Source organism: Serinus canaria, chromosome 18, assembly GCF_022539315.1.
Source record: "Serinus canaria isolate serCan28SL12 chromosome 18, serCan2020, whole genome shotgun sequence".
Classification (NCBI taxonomy): domain Eukaryota; kingdom Metazoa; phylum Chordata; class Aves; order Passeriformes; family Fringillidae; genus Serinus; species Serinus canaria.
Window position 1 is genome coordinate 8,517,432 of NC_066331.1, and position 16,690 is coordinate 8,534,121.

General features: G+C 41.3%; 1 protein-coding gene across 1 annotated transcript in view; it reads right to left on the reverse strand.

The window, feature by feature from the left end:
- Window positions 1–16,690, reverse strand: part of OGFOD3 (2-oxoglutarate and iron dependent oxygenase domain containing 3) — a 32,795-nt gene that overhangs the window by 12,590 nt on the left and 3,515 nt on the right. Inside the window, exons 3-7 of the mRNA XM_009094615.4 lie at window positions 14,217–14,292; window positions 13,575–13,617; window positions 7,976–8,040; window positions 7,349–7,405; window positions 2,415–2,568 (exon numbers count right to left, since the gene is read on the reverse strand). Of these exons, the coding sequence (XP_009092863.2) occupies window positions 2,415–2,568; window positions 7,349–7,405; window positions 7,976–8,040; window positions 13,575–13,617; window positions 14,217–14,292 (395 nt within the window). The remainder of the gene's footprint in view (window positions 1–2,414; window positions 2,569–7,348; window positions 7,406–7,975; window positions 8,041–13,574; window positions 13,618–14,216; window positions 14,293–16,690) is intronic.

Sequence of the window (16,690 nt, forward strand, 5' to 3'; positions counted from 1 at the left end):
CACTAAGGTCTAGACTATGCATTCCAAGTCTAAGAGAGTATTTTTCCTGCTTGTTTTGGTTTTATTCTGAAGCTGAAGATGGGTTAGAAAAAGCCAAGACAAATCAATTGATGTATCTGATCCCTGGACAGACAGCCTGCAAGATAAATAAAACATGGACAAAAGAGAAGGATAAAAACAGGAAAACATTCAGCCTGCTGTCCATCGTGTTCAGGCATTCTCAGGATGACAGGACAGACAAGCAGCTTCCACAAATTCTCTTCATGTAAACTTATTTGCATGTAAATGGCAAAAGAACTTGTACATTATAGGAGATATTTAGGTGGGAACACTTAATTGAGAGGTTATCCAACCACCTAATTCATTTCCCAATGCAAAACACACAGAGAATTCTGGCAAGGAGGGCTTGGGCAGACTCAGATCTCATTACAGTAATAAATCAGAGTCTGGAATTCTAAAATAGGGGTTTTTTGGGGCTGAAATAAAAGAGTGGAGAAAATAGGCATAAGCTGTTGAAATACACTGCTTTTCCCACCCTTGTGGCAGTCAAATCTGATTCTCTGAAACTGTGGAAAAACTGTAAGGAACCAGTAAATTCACTGCAATTCACACAAGCAGAATCACCAGTTTCCTTCTTCCCAAGGGTCTCTTGGAATTTGTTGGAATCCTGGATGCTGAGAATCTTAAACTTTCTGTGCTGAAAGGCACAGACTCAGAAGAGAGCACTACATTAGACCTGAGGTTGTGGAGAAGCTTCCAAAATGGAATGATAGAACTGGGATTACAGGTGTGGAGTTGGTGATAAGTGTGTAATATCACTGGGTGGAAACCTTAGAGTTTGGGGTTAAGAATATAGTAATAAATATGAAGTAAGATGGAGGTTTTAGGGTGGAGGCTGGTTGTTCTTCTTTACCACCTTCTTCATGGGTTTGGGTGATGTTTTGTAATTGGACAGAAAAGTCCTCATTTGCAGGCTTTGAGTGATCAGTTATTGGGTTAAAAGGGAAAATAATCCAGGCGTCATTTCTTAACTGGACAGTTTAGCCCTAAAAGACCTTGTAACAAGAGACAGTCAGGTATTTTGTGCCATGTTAATGAAGGACTGCAGAACTCACTGCTGTGGGACTGTAACACTGATAAGAAATAAAAAACACCTGAGTGTGAACTATCCTCTCAAGTGCCTTCAATCCTGACCCTGCTAGAGGCAGAAAAAGGAAGCAGAGAACCCACAGGAATTGAGCATAACATGATGGAATTTCTGTGAGCCCCACCAGCACAATTTGCTCCCTGCATCCATTTCCTACCAACAGAAATCCAAACAATCTGGATATCAAAACCAACCCTACACCTCTGGTCCAGAGCCATTCCTACTCACTGGTTACATCACAGCTTTACAAACCAGAGGCACCCAAAACCTGGCACATTCCACCCTACAGGACTTTCTGCTTCCAAACATGAGCTGTGTCATCACTACCACCACATTTTCTAAATTTAAGCTGCTTCTGCTCACATGAACAAGGACGCCGGAACTCACACCAAGGTTGTGACCCACAAAAGACACTTCCCTCAGACTGGCTTTTCCCAGGAAATACTTTCAGGCAAGGAATATTTCTGTTTGATTTTTTCATGTCTCAGGTCACAGACTTCAAGGTACACTGGCCACTTACAGACTTAAGCCCTAAGGAATAACTTGGATTTTGCTGGGATTATTTTATTTGGTTCCATTTTGGGTAATCCTTGACTCCAGAATGAGTAATTTATAAATCCTGAAGGCATGAAATGTGGGTGTGGTTTTTTGCTTTTTTGGAGTTTTTTTGGTGCTTTTCTTTGATTTTTCCATTGTTGGTATTCTGCTGTTCTACGCAGAATTCTTGAACTCAGTGAAACTCAGAAATAAACTCAATACCAAATCATTTAGGTCCATTGGGTATTAAGCTATAAGCCTAGAAATAAGATTGTGCAGTTAAAAGGATCAAAACACCAAGTTATGGAAAGAGGGTACCAGGTCCCACATCCCCACTGAAACACAAAAAGCTCAAAAAGCTTCAATTCACACATAGCTGAAATACAAATATTAAGCTTTTTGAAGAGTCTTAGATCAGTAACCACAGTGACCAACTGACCACCTAGCTAAAAGAGCAATTCAGGTCATTTTAATCAATGTTTCTGACAAAAGAGATTCCTGAGTAGTCATTCTCACAGTTTACTAATTCTAACCAAACTAAATTAGAGAAAATAAAATTGAATGGGATGCAATGGCCTGTGTTTCTAAAACTCACTTATCTCCCATTAGGTTCATCCCCTGAAGCACAAGTTTTCCAACCTGGTTGATGGATTGTTTAAATGCAAAATGATTTCCAGGTGATTGAATAATAATAACAGATGTTTACATCCCATCTCAGCCCCCTCCTCACCTTGTCCACGTGTGGGTGCCAGTACTCATCATGTGTTGTCTTGGCTCCTGTGCTGTTCATCCTGGAGAAGAATGTTGGCTTGGTCAGGTACATGGCAGAGGAGCTGATGCCAAACACCTGAGCAATCCTCTGCTGAATCCTCTGCCTCACATCCCTGCAGAGAACACACAGCGCTGTCAGTGACACCTCCCTCCTGCTGCTCCTTGTTCTTCATCACTCACCCACTGCTTCTTCCTCACCTGAGAAACATGGGAACACATCTGATTTTGCCTTGAGAAGGGAAGAGAGGGGAGAGAGAGAGGGGAGAGAGAGAGGAGGAAAAGAGGAGGAAAAGAGGAGAAAGAAAAGAGGAGAAAGAAAAGAGGAGAAAGAAAAGAGGAGAAAGAAAAGAGGAGAAAGAAAAGAGGAGAAAGAAAAGAGGAGAAAGAAAAGAGGAGAAAGAAAAGAGGAGAAAGAAAAGAGGAGAGGAAAAGAGGGGAGGAAAAGAGAGGAGGAAAAGAGAGGAGAAAAAAGAGAGGAGAAAAAAGAGAGGAGGAAAAGAGAGGAGGAAAAGAGAGGAGGAAAAGAGAGGAGGAAAAGAGAGGAGGAAAAGAGAAAGAAGGGAAAGAGAAAGAAGGGAAAGAGAAAGAAGGGAAAGAGAAAGAAGGGAAAGAGAAAGAAGGGAAAGAGAAAGAAGGGAAAGCGAAAGAAGGGAAAGCGAAAGAAGGGAAAGAGAAAGAAGGGAAAGAGAAAGAAGGGAAAGAGAAAGAAGGGAAAGAGAAAGAAGGGAAAGAGAAAGAAGGGAAAGAGAAAGAAGGGAAAGGGAGGGAAAGGGAGGGAGAGAGAAGGGAAATGGGGGGAAAAGGGAGGGAGAGAGAAAAGAGAGAGAGAGAAAAGGAACCTCCCCCAGGGATTTTGGTTGGGGTTTGTTTCTTTGGGGCTTTTTTAATTGTCAGAATATCAAGGAATACAAACTTTGTCTCCTGTGGCCTAGGTTTGAAAATTTCTGTTTTCCTGAGTAATTCCACACCCATCCCACTGTTTGTTAACTGCTGAAAACATTGAAGTCTTTCACAGAGATATTCTTAATCCAAAGCAGGTAAGAGTGAAGTTGTACCTTCCTAAAAGGGTTGCCTCTGAAGAACCTTTAGTTACTTTTAAACCAACTGGTGAAGTCCCTGGCTCCATGAAATTCGGGGTTCTTGGTCAACATATGTATTGGTATTCTTACCAGATTCTTTTAAATGAATGCAAGATGTCTTTCAAAATTACACAATTCCAGTGTACAAACAAGATAATGTGAGAAAACACATTTCTGAAGTTGAGCATGGAATTATATAGTAGGTTTCTATCTTCCAGTGCATTTCTCCACTCAGCATAACTTTCAATGAAGTTTTTCCCAGGTATTTCTTTAGGGAACTTAAAAGGTGACTAAAAAGAAATGAGAATCAAAACAAGCCCTGTGGTGTGTGTCTACAGGCTGTGAAAGTCATCTCTTAAAATCCACAAGTACTAAAAAATACAAAATATTCATTCTGTTCACACCTAGTCCCTCACAAGAAATAGAAATAACACACACAGATTTGATTTTTTAACCTGTCTCACTTTACATTTTTAGGGGTCAATTCAAGCTATTTTACATGTGAAATATAAAAGTATCAAATGAAGTCAGAGGGATTTTCAGGGATATATATGGCTGCAAGAACTACGGTTTCAAGTTCAGAGCTTCACAGTGGTTGAGTTTGAAAAAGGAAAGAACCTACAGCTCCTTCCTCTCATGCTGTGGGAGGCTCATCTTGCTGTCTGCTTTTTCCAAGGAGCAGGATGCAGGAAAGGCTCTCAGAAAGCACTAAATGCAATTATTCATTTTGTGAATGGAGAGCTTTGAACAAGCCAGCTGAAGAATTCACAGCCACCAAGAGCAGAGCAGCTGATTCCCTGGCCCCTGCAGCAGCCAGGAATAAATCCCCTCCCAAGCAGTCAGGCCACAGTCTTGACATAACTGAACTCCTCCAGTTGTCCTGCTCTGCAAGGAGTCCTCCCTCTTCTTTCAGCATGATTCATTTTTCACTTTTAAAAACCCTCTATTAAGGTTTGCTGTCTGGTGTTCAGAAGGCTCTGTTAAAGCTTCACTCCTCCTGGAGACTGATGTGCAATGTTTTGGGCACAATGTGTGTTTTACAAACCAAACAGGATGCAAAGCCCTACTCAATATGCCAATTAGAGCTTTGAAAAGTAGAGTAAGGTCACTTTTTAGACTAGAAAAACTCTTCTGTGCACTTTTCTGCTGGCCAGGCCATTTCAACATTATCAATATCATGACTGCAGGTTTTCATTCCATTCCCTGCCCTGCTGTTCCAAACACAAACTACTGGCAAAATACTTAAGGACAAAAGCTCTGCCCTTCATGTGTAAACCAAGTGAAAAGAGAAGCCAAATTTCAGCTCAGAAGAAAAGAATGAGTGAGCCCAAAACTGGGAGAGCCAGATTATTCCCTCAGCAGCAGGAGCCTCCCTTCGTTCCCTCACTGCTCCTGGCTCTCCACAACTGTTGGGACACTTCTGGTGGATTATGGCTACAAAGAAAGTGTTTCTTCATGCTGGAAAAGCATTTATATTCACAAGCACAGCAACTCTTGTCTCATTCAGGCTGCTGAGGTGTACCTTGGCTCTGAGCAGGTGCAATAACAGAGCTCTGCAGGGGCAAGAAATGCCCAGAACAGCCTCCAGTCGACAGCATCAGCACCAAATTAACGCTCCCCCCACATCTGTCAGCAGCAGCCCTTGTCCATTTGCACTGAGTCACTGGGAAATACCAAAAGGCAGAGCTGAACTCCCTGAAAGGAGCACATGAGCACCAGATTCTGTGAAAGCAGTCACTGGTTTGAGTTAGGGTGATGAGGAAGAAAATAGAAAATAAGCCAGTGAAGTAGCTGGAAGTCCAAGGAACACACAACTTGAAAGAAAGGAAAAGCTTGCAAAGCTGCCAGTTTAATGTAGCAGCAGCAGCACAGAGAGCTGGAAGTGCCACTGAAAAGTTTCTGTGAGACACAGGCTGTGCCAGACCAACACCAAAAATGCAGTAAGGAGCCACTGCAAAGTGTGACTCAGCCATGCTGACAGGAACACTCAAAGCTCAATGCACACAACTCCTGATGATCCCACTTGTCAGCACTGTCCAGGGAGCTGACACAGCAAAGGGCTCCTGCAGCCAGAGAGCTCTAACAGCAATCACACACACCACAGACACACAGCAAGCAAAGCCACAGCTCCTCCCCTGCTCCTCCTGTCTCTGCCTTCACAACCTGTCAGGTTTTGGGAATAAATCTTCTGATTGTGCTGTTTTCTGCTCAACTCACCCCTTCCACCAAGCAACCTGATTAAAGGTCTCCCTTCTGAATAAACATTTCATTTATTATGTGCAACAAGAGGGATTGCTGTAATGTGCTTGGCAGATGGTGGTTAAAGCATCAGCCTAGAAACCATAATTGAGTCTGAAGCAATGTAATTATGACAGAGACAGTTCAGAAATCAGGCCCCTGGCTCAGGATGCCTTCTCAGCTTTGTGATTGTTGCAATCAGTAATACTTAGACATGAATTACATTCAGTTATTTCTCCCAAGAGTGTATTTTTAAAGTGACCTTGGTAGGTGAGGGGAAATAATGAAGATAAATGCTCCCAAAAATAGCATAAAATCATTCATTAAGGCCATAAAGTACTACAGTCCGTTCTAAAGCACTGCCATTAATAGGAACAGAAGCATTTAATAATATATTTTGTATTAGCTTCATATTCAGTAGACTGAAACATCCCCTATACTGGGATGTTTCATCAAATCCCATTGGAATATTGACACTCCCTAGCAGCTGTCTAATCTCACAGCATAAAGTTATAAAATTATTGAAAAATTGAATGCTTCTGTTCATGTAAAACAGAAATTATCTAAAGTTCAATAATAATCAAGCAATCATCTAATTTTGGGATCAGAAGTAAAAATATTTTAAAGAAGTTCATCTATGAAGACAATGATACCTAAAAACAGGTGTTAAATAAAAATATGCTTAAAGTGAATAATATTTTAAGATTATATTAATTAATTACTATTTTAATAAAATTAATAAACCCATTTGGCTACTTAACATTCCTTCCACCACTAGAGGGGGATCAGATTCCTTCACAGAGGCAAAAAAAAAAAAAAAAGGCCAAAAAAAAACCAAACTAAGTTCAAATATTCAAATCAGGGACATCTTAAATGATGAGAAACCAACTGTTATGCATAACCAAGGAATTATTGTGTCTAGTCAATAAAGAATGCTTGTTCCTGGCAACACACCTTCCCAGCCACATGGAGCTCGTTAGCTTTGCTGTGTGTGTTAAGTGCATGAGCAGGGCTGCAGGGAAGCTGGGAGCATCAGATGCCAGAGCTTTTCCATTAGAGTTTTTTCATCCTCTGGCTGCTTCTCCAGCCAGAATATAAATCATCTCAACTCCTTCCACTTCCTGCTTTACTCTTTTTAATGTTTTGCTACACTCTGCCTCAAAAAACCCCCGAGTTCCTGATGTAATACTAGCCCAGAACTGTGTCTATCATCTCACAGAACCCCAGGATAATGTGTGAAAGAGGAGGTAATGAGGATTTCCATCCCAAATCCCCACAGAGCTCAGAAGAGCAGCTCATCTTGCTGGGAGGGAGGGAAATGTGTGGTGCTGCCATCACCCTAAATACATTCACACCATAAAACTGTCCTGATGTGGCTGCTGTTGTTTACTAGTCAAAAAATCCTTTTGCTTCTCTTCCTGGAGTCATGTAGTTCTCAGATATTGCTATTTTGAGCTGCAAAATCCAGTGTGTGAATGCAAAGGGCAATCCTCTCCCAGGCTGCACTCCACAAAAAACTCAAACCCATAAAAAATTCTGGTTTGTGGCTCACTCAGCAGTTCCTGAAAATCTTTACCGGTATAAGGCAAAATCCTCTTCTGTGAAGATGTCTTGAATTTTGTCCCCAAAGTACCTGAAAAATTAAACAACAGTCTAAAAGAGGAGTTGCTGAATCATACTGAGCAATAACAAGACAACTCCTTACCCCCAATCAAAAAAGTGAGGACACAACACGAAAAACAAATATTACAAATGCTTTGGAGCATTATGTCCAAAAAAGATCAAATTTTAAAAGATTAAAGGATTGAAAAACTGCATCTGGTAATGGCATTCCACAGGCATTAAAAAAATCCACTCCCACATCATGAAATAAGCACATGGATTCAAGTTTTTAATGGTTCAGGCTATTTGATTTCTTCCACTCTGAATAAACTAAACTATAACTGTGAAAAAATACTATGATTAAGCAGTGCAAGAACATCAAAATAAAGATAATGGCAGCTTTCAAAGTGCCCAGTTCAATAAAAGATCCATTTTCATGCCAGGAAAGCTCTTTAACTGGTCATGGAAACTGTGGTGGGAGCAGCCAAGTTCCATCATTTCTCAGCACTAATCCCAGCCCAGGGGCTGGAGACACTGGAAGAGGCAGTGGGCAGGGAAGGGATGGGATGGCAGCAGGCAGGAAGCCACAGCCTCATTTTACCTGTACAGATTAACAAAATGCTTCCCCAGGGAAAGAGCTCCAGAGTGCAAGTCCAGAATTGATGCCTGGAAAAGGAAACAAAGAAGGAAAAATGAGCATGAAAAGGTTTTAGCTTTATTTAACTATGACCTTTAATAACTGTCCCAAGTTGCCTCTCACTTTCCACACCCTCCCAAGTAAAAGCAGCTTCCAGCTTTGGGATCACAATACAACATTTATTTTACAACTAGAAACCTCCCTCAGATCCCTGCAGAGATTATCAAGGTATTATGAAAAAAAAAAATCATAGGACTGCTATTTCTGAATTCAGATCTGACAGGGAATTGCCAGTCTCCCCCCATGGGCTGAGGGTAAATCTCTGCTCCAGGATCCCTTCTGGAACACATTTCCCTTCCACACACATTTTCCAGTCTTTGGGTGCTCAAGTAGCAGCACTAATATTTATCTTGTCCTGCATTTGTTATTAAAACTTCTCCTTCACCACGAGATCCTGTATACTTCTCATATTTAATACAGACATTAAAAAGTCTGTTTCAAAGTACAATGAGAATTCCAAGGCTTGCTAGGGCCAAACTTTCTTTTCCTCAATTTCGAAGCTGCTAAAAAAGAAAACCACAGAGTGAAAAGGGAAAATCAATCCATTTCTTCATCCAATTCAAGCCAAACTCTTCTGCTGAGCTCCCAACAAGCTGCAAAGATTAACATTCATATTTGCCAGAAGAGAGGATTCTAAAATGTTTCTCTAAATTGAATAAAGTACACCTTTGTATGTCCCTTGCTGTCCACAAAACACAGGTTTGTTCTGCATCAGTTCTAAAATATTTTAAAATAGAACTGTCTAATAGAAGTCTTTTTGTTATTTACACTGGAAATACCAAAGAGAACCAGTTAATTAACCTGAGTGGCACTGAAGTAATGACAGCTCTGGTGCACAATATCTGGGCATTTATCATGGAATCTGCCATTGTTTGGATGCACCACAGACCATTCCCATCATTCTAACAAAACCCCAGCAGGAATAACAGCGGTGACAGGGGAACACACTCATCACAGTCCCTTAGAGAATCTCTGCAGCCTCAATTGCTCCATTAGAAGAGATGATAACAACTTTTTTTTAACCAAACCTACACAAATAACCTTATTTACCCCTTGCAAAATACATAAAGTAACAAGTTACTGGAGTGGACACAGCATGAGCTTTTCAGATCTGCCCTTCCCACTGCTCTCCAAGCTTCAGAGGACTGTTAAGGAAACAATCTCTCTCTCAGGCAAGAGCAGCTCTTGTGTCAAGCTTTACTCAAACTTCAGAAGCAAAATACTTTCATCTGTTTGTTTCTGGTTCTGTACAAAAATCTAAACCACAGCTAAAAGAAGTAAAACTGCTCCTGTGTAGCTTCCAAGATATGTTTGTGACCATATTAAAGTAGATTATAAGAAGTGGCACAACACAGCTAAGAAGATTAATTTAATTTAAAAACAAATTTGCCTTTCTAACTCTTTCCACATGCTTTTCAAATTTACACATTTCTTCTCACTCCCCAAGCTCCAGATGATTCCAGTTAGGAAGATCCAAAATAACAAAATTAATCAATAAAAGAAAAACCCTTAAGAACTGCAGTTATTCATAGCTGAGAAGGCAATAGCTACAACAGAAAGGCTAGAAAAGCCAGATAAAGGATGAAGAGGGAACCTGAAAGAGAAAGAATATTCTTCAGGATTGTTTCAGACAGGGGAAAACAGCTAAATGCCAAGACAGGAACTTTCTTACACATGAGCACAACAGCTACCTGGGAAAAAAACAGGAACACATTTATTTTAGCCTCTGTCATTTCAGAATATTAAACATTTTCAGCATCATTTCTGCCACTGAGAATAAAATCTTGATTACCTCAAGTCCTGCTCTCTGATCAAGGGCCAGCCTGCAGCTCAGGACAGTGATCCCAGGCTGAAGGGCCTCCAAGGTTTGCCTAAAGATGGCAAACACTCACACTCCTATTTGTGAGAGACTGACAGAACTACCCCATGTCCTGGTTTACAGAACTCTAAAGAAGTGAAATAGAACTTTCTGGAAAAAATAGAAAGCACAAACATGTTCTTCTGGACTTTCACTACTTATAGTCCCATATTCTCCACCCTCTTACCGCTAAAGGAACTCAAAAAGAATATTTCAGTACCCAGCACTTCTCAGCTTATGGCAAGAAGGATCCCTATTCCCATCCTGGAAAGCCTGACAGGCCCTGCCTTGGTTCCTCACTAAAAGGGATTGCAAACAATAAAATACCTGTTCACATCCACACCAGTTCCTCCCTGATAAGGTTTTATGTGATACTCTGAAAGCAAGCAGCAGCCACACAACCCAAAGGAGGAAAAGGAGAAAATCTTCATTCTGCTTGTCCCCAGAGGAGCTGGCAGCTGCCAAAGCCTCCCCCAGGGCTCCTGTGGGAATGCTCCACACTCCAGCTGAGGGGTGAGAATGGAGCTTCCACAGGGGCACAGAAATGGGCTGGAGATGCCTTGGGAAGGCTGAGCTGGAACAGAGGCTGGACAGAGTTAAAGAATAAAGCAGGGATTTATTAAAGGATCTCCTCCATGGATGCACCTTGGGCAGCACCAGAGCCCAGCCAGGGCTGCACCCAAGATGACCCAAAATGGCCCCAAAATGCCCGGCCGGGCACGGGGTCTCTCCCTGGGATCAGCTCTGCTCCATTCCCACCTTGCAGTTCATTGTCCCAGCCCAGCTTTAGCCCATCCAGTCCCACCCTTGTTTTTCTCTCTCCAGCCCACAGGGTTTGTGCTCCTGGGCTGGGATTGGGATCATTTGTCCCTGGTGCCCAGCTGGAGCAGGAATTGTTTTGTCTCCCTGCTCTGTGCACAGAGCTCACCATCCCCTGATGTGAAGCCCAGACCCACACACTAAAGCAGCACAGAATGTGAAAAATATAAAAACTAAACCTGAGGCATGATGACAGTAAATGAGTTGTCTCATTTACACCAGGGGGTTGCTGTGATGGCAGCACCTGCAAGACCTGAGTGAATGAGTCAGGACTGAAGTGCTCACACCAGCAGAGGTGACGTGCAGAAAAATACCAGGGAGGGAAAGATTACAAAACCATAGAAGGCTGAAAAGGTTAATATCATTATCTATACAAAGAAGAAAAAAGCTGAGGCAAACATCAAGTCAACTAATGCAATTTCCATTCTGTGAATAAGGAACAGAGTATAAAACTCCTTTACAGAGACAGATGTAGAAGGGAAAGCAGCTTGCTGGTGGAGAAAATATTCCTGTTTGGATTCTGCAGGAAGTTAGACCAGAAGATTGCCATGGCCCCTCTAGCTTCACTCTGTGTGTCTCTGCATAAATAAATATAAACCCAGGAAAAGTTACAAAGGAAGATAAGAAAGCTCAGCATGACAACTGGGGCATGACCCCAGGGAGGCTTCAATAATTCAGATGTTTGTCGAGACTTTCTCAACATAAAAAGATGGAATGGGAAACAAGGTTTGGAGCTATGCTCCAGTACTCCAGGGAAGGGCAGCAAACAAAGGGAGGAGAGAATTAAACAAGTCACAAACTGCAAGTTTACACCTTTAAATTAATAAATTATATCTAGATACACAGACACAAACCCACTTCTGAGAATTCAAAATATAACAACTATGACAGGCAAAAAAAGAAAAAGCAAAAACCAAAAAAAACCCCAGACATGTTGCTTACAAAGGGGGTAAGAGGAAACCCCAGGCAATGAAAATGCAATCTGAATCCCAACAGAAACCTGTACAAGTTTTATTCTGACTAGCAAAGCGAACAAAGTGGCTAAAGTAAGAATTACAAATCATTAAACAGCAACAGTAATTTTGAGATATTTTAAAGGAAGAATTAGTCTTACAGCAGACATAACTGGACAGAATCATCTAAAGCCAAAGAAATTTAAAGCAATAAGCCTGACCTACTCCAAGTGGCTGGAAGCTTGGGAGCACAGATATGGATGGATTGAAAGTAAGGACTGAAATATTCTTTATGCTCTGTGGGTAAGAGACTGGAAAAGATGAAAAGCTCCAAGAAAGACAGACAGTTCCATCTAAAGCCATCAGCAAACATCCAGCAGGATCCAGTGGTATCTGAGAGAGCCAGGAGAGCACTGCCAGAAAAAGATTTGCACCATGACACCAGGAATATGGGCTGGGACATGGGGAAAGGAAGAGGAAACAAGCAGGACAGGAATAAAAGAAACTGGGTAAGGAGAGTGTATTTAAAATCATATTAAAAGTATGATTTAAAATATATTCAAAATATTAGAAACTGGGTAAGGAGAGTGTTATTTAAAATCATATTTAAAATATTATTTTAAATACATTAAAGATATTAGAAACTGGGTACAGAGAGTGTATTTAAAATCATATTAAAATCATATTCTCCTGAATAGGATTCTTCCCTGTGAGGCTGGTGAGGCCCTGGCACAGGGTGCCCAGAGCAGCTGTGGCTGCCCCTGGATCCCTGGCAGTGCCCAAGGCCAGGCTGGACAGGGCTGGGAGCAGCCTGGGACAGTGGGAGGTGTCCCTGCCATGGCAGGGGTGGCACTGGGTGGGATTTAAGGTCCTTCCCAACCCAAACCATTCTATGACTTTTACAATTTCCCAGAAGCATTGCTCAGCTCTTGTTTCTAACATCTTTCAGTTTTGATCCATTATTTTGGTTAAGTGCTCAATACAACATCACACTTCTTGATCATTTCCCTGAGGATTAAGAAGTTCCTCACATTTAAGATTATAAGAAATGTGAGAAGGCTTGGCTCAGAGCTCACACCTCTCCACAGACATCAGATTTTTAACAGATTTCTTTTATTGCAGTGAGAGAGAAACAATTTCCCCTCCGTGTCATTTATTTCCCCTTAAAAAAAAAAAAGGGCAAAGTGAAGCTTCCAAAGTAACAGAGATATTTCTTGGTTTATATTTTTTACACATCTTTCTCAGCAATCACAAGGACAATAAATTCTTTTATTTTTTCAATTGAAAACCTTCTTTTTTTGCTAATATATGCCCTAATCCAGCAGAGGCCTAAAGGAGTGGCTCTGTTTAGAAATACTCAAGAAACATTTCCTGTTCACACACAAAACATTCTGAGAACAAAGATGGGAAAAAGAAATGAAAATGAATGTGCTCATTAAAGAGAAGTGGGATTCGTTCAAAATATTTTCTTTTTATTTTCTTTTCTTTTTATTCCAAGGGCTACTTAAGACATTACATGGTTTTCTTGCCTCTACAAATCCAATCTTTATATGATGCTGAGAAGCACTGTAATTTACTTTCAGAAGATAAACTTTTACAGTTCTGCTATAGCAACTGTTTCCAGATGAAGAAAAAATCACTTCAAAAGAAGTGCTAGAAATAATTAAATACAAGGAAATGGCAACTGTATTGCAGGAGTCAGGAGATACACTGCTAGCTGAAGTATTAATGAGAAATAACTTTCCAAATCTATTATTTTCCAAGTCTGAACAGATGGAAAAAATCTCCATCTCCTCACCTCAGCCCCAAAAAATGCATTTATAATCTTGCCTTGGCAGTAAAAGAAGGTAGAAAATAACAGAACACTGCTCACCCCTCCATCAGATCCTCCCAAGGACAGTCCCCTCTCTGCTATTCTGCAGGCAAAACAATAATCTCAGATGAGAACTGGAGTGTGATTAATTTGTCCTTTAATGTCCTTATTTACTACATGGAACTCCCCAGAGGGTGGGATTTGATGCAGCAGGTAGAACCCAACTGAGTTAACAGCAGCTCCCATTTCTTGGAAACTGAACCTTCCTGCCTGTCATGAAAATGAAGAATTTGTGTTGCAGAACATTTCTAAACTTGCAGCTCCCTTCCACAAATCCCAAAAATACCCTAAAACCAGTCCCTTGACAGAGGACTGCTGCTGATCTGCTGGTGATTACCCAGCCAGACCCACAGCTGCAATCAGGCTCACATTGCTTTGTTCTGCTTTTAAAGGCCAAATGGAGGCCAAGTGAAAATCCTTGAAAACTTATTTAATTCATTTTCCTTTCTTTCTGTGAAGCACTCATGCCCCTCATAGCCAGGGAGATTCTGTGTGAAAGAACTGCCCCCACTACAGTAAAAATGGAAAATGGCTTTAATAACAAAAATTTCATGTTTTGATCAGTCTAACCCATCCTGCTCACCCATCCTACCCCTCAGACCGGCACAATGTCATTGAAATTAGTGCTTTTAAAAGAATTACCTACGAATTCTTTCAGCTTCTTCCCTTGTGATTACAGCATCTGTCACACCTCTTCCACACTTCCTAGGAGTGCAACCTGCAACACAAAAAGGAGGAAAAGAACCCATTGAAACCACTTCAGCCACCTGAAGGGCAGGATTTTAAATGAGCCTTTGCACAAAAGTCTCTCTTGAAGCCACTCTTGAAGCACACAGCTTGGATATACAAGATTTTAAAAGTCTCCTAAAGTTCACTGCTAAGAAATCTAACATTAAATTTTAAAAGCTCCAGGGAATAACAAGTCAGCAGCAGGAGTTCCAGGTGAAGAATATATGAAAGTTCTTCTAAGTCTGGTTGACAACAATCTTCAGGCAAGAAGAAGAAATCAAATCAGTTCTGAGCCACCAGAGACCTTGGGATGTTACATTTGGCACTTTTGGAAGTGGATGTTACATTTGGCACTTTTGGAAGTGGATATTACATTTGGCACTTTTGGCGCTTCCATCTGTAAATGGAAGATCCATTTACAGATGTAAAGCCCCAGCAGAGAGGGGCTGAGTGTGGTTTCAGTGCTCCTGAACTGAGTGTCACTTCAAGGATTATTTATTCATCAGAATACAAAATTCCTGGAAAGAAATCCATCAATTCACCCATGGAGGACAAAAGCATCACTGTGCTCTGATCAAAGGCAGCTCTTAACAATCACCAGGCAGATGGGAGAAGTTTTGCCAGGAATTCTGCAGGAATTTCCATTCCCTGTGACTGGATATACTCCAGCTACATGTCAGGAGGGCTGCAAGGGAAAGCTGATTTTCAAGTAAACTCAAAGGAGAAATTTAATACTCCAGGACAATCCTGGCTGTTTAGAGCTTCCTTTCTACAACATTCTGCAAAGATTTCTGATTTCAGACAAGATTTGCTCCTTTCCCAGCTGCAAATATCCAGGCTTGGCAAAACTACAGAGTTACCTCAGGCAATTGTTACATGTCTGGGGTCTCTGACAGAGAACTGGAAGCAGGAGCTGCTCTGAAAGCAACAGCACAAGCTTCCCCAAATGGAGAAAAAACTCCAACAAACAGAAAAATGTAGTCCAGCATAAAGTCAGTCAGGTACCAACAGCACAAACACCAGGTGAATGCTCAGGAAAATTGAGAACAGTCTGTTTGAAAATTATTTCAGCAGTAAGAAAAATCAGAACAGTCTGTTTGAAAATGGTTTCAGCAGGAAGTGTCCTCTCTGTCTTAGAGACCTCGGCATATATGAGCAAGGAAGAGTCAAAGGCATACCAGGATAATCTCAGGAGAAATTCAGATTAGTACTACAGGTACCTGGTAGATTCCATAAATTTGTGCCCAGTAGACATGAAAGCATCCCTCTAACTCAGTTATAACCTGTATTTCAGTTTCTCTCAAGGTACTCAGAGCAAAGTGATTTTCAGAGTTGTGATATTTCCCCAGCTAACTCAAGATGAGCTTGGTTTGTTGAGTATCTCCAGAAAAAATATTGCTTTTTTTGACATAAGGTAACCTGGTATGCCATTTTGCTCTTAATTTGCATTAAAGTTTATATTCTGAAAGAATTAATGGTTGCAATTCCCCTCTTGCAAAAGAGCTTCCAGCTCAGCCTGTACTAGCAGAATTGTCTGTGCTTGCTGAGATATTAAGTGTTCCTGCTTGGCTTTTTTAATATTGTTATGGTGTCCAGAGAAATTGTAAAAAGTGGGTGCTATAGAGTAAAATTTTGTACTTGTAAAAAAAAGGGGAGGAAAAAATGGTATGATTGGAAAACCTTGATCTGATCTGGTCCTTTATCTGGTAAGGCACCATCAGCTCTGGCTACCAGATAAATCAAGGTAAAGAGGAACATCCAAAACATGTAAAACACAAATATTGCCACTGGCCCCTGCTCCCATTCAGCACAAAAACCAGAATATAACACAAGGGACCAAGTGCCCAAACTGCAGCTGTGTCTCCTTCTCAGTGATATTTAACCAAGAACCACTCACTGCTGAGCCAGAGGGGATTCACAGGAGAAAAAAGCTTTAGTAAGAATTTCCCCTGAGGCACAGGATGATAGGAAGGGACTTTGGAGATCATCTCATTCCTCCTGCCCTGGGCAGGGAACAATCCCTCTGCAAGGCAGATATTTACAGCTGCCATCCCCACAGCAGGCTGTGTTAAACCTTCCCACATCCCCTGGCCCTGTCTCAGGAAAAGGACCTTAAATCTGGCTCCTGGGCAGTGCCCAGGGATGTTCTGTGCACCGACACAAAATGCCAACAGAAATAAGAATTCACCACACACAGTGGCCACAGCAGGTTTAAGCAGTTAGCTGTGCCTCAGGAGAGCAGAAATGGCCAAGATTTGCTCCCAGAGTTCAGAATTCAGGTGAGACTGTGCTCACATTACACCTTATACCTTCTGCAAATATAATAAGTCAAGTGCCTGGCCTCTGAAAAACAGCAGATTTTATTTGGTATGAAGTTTATTTACAGG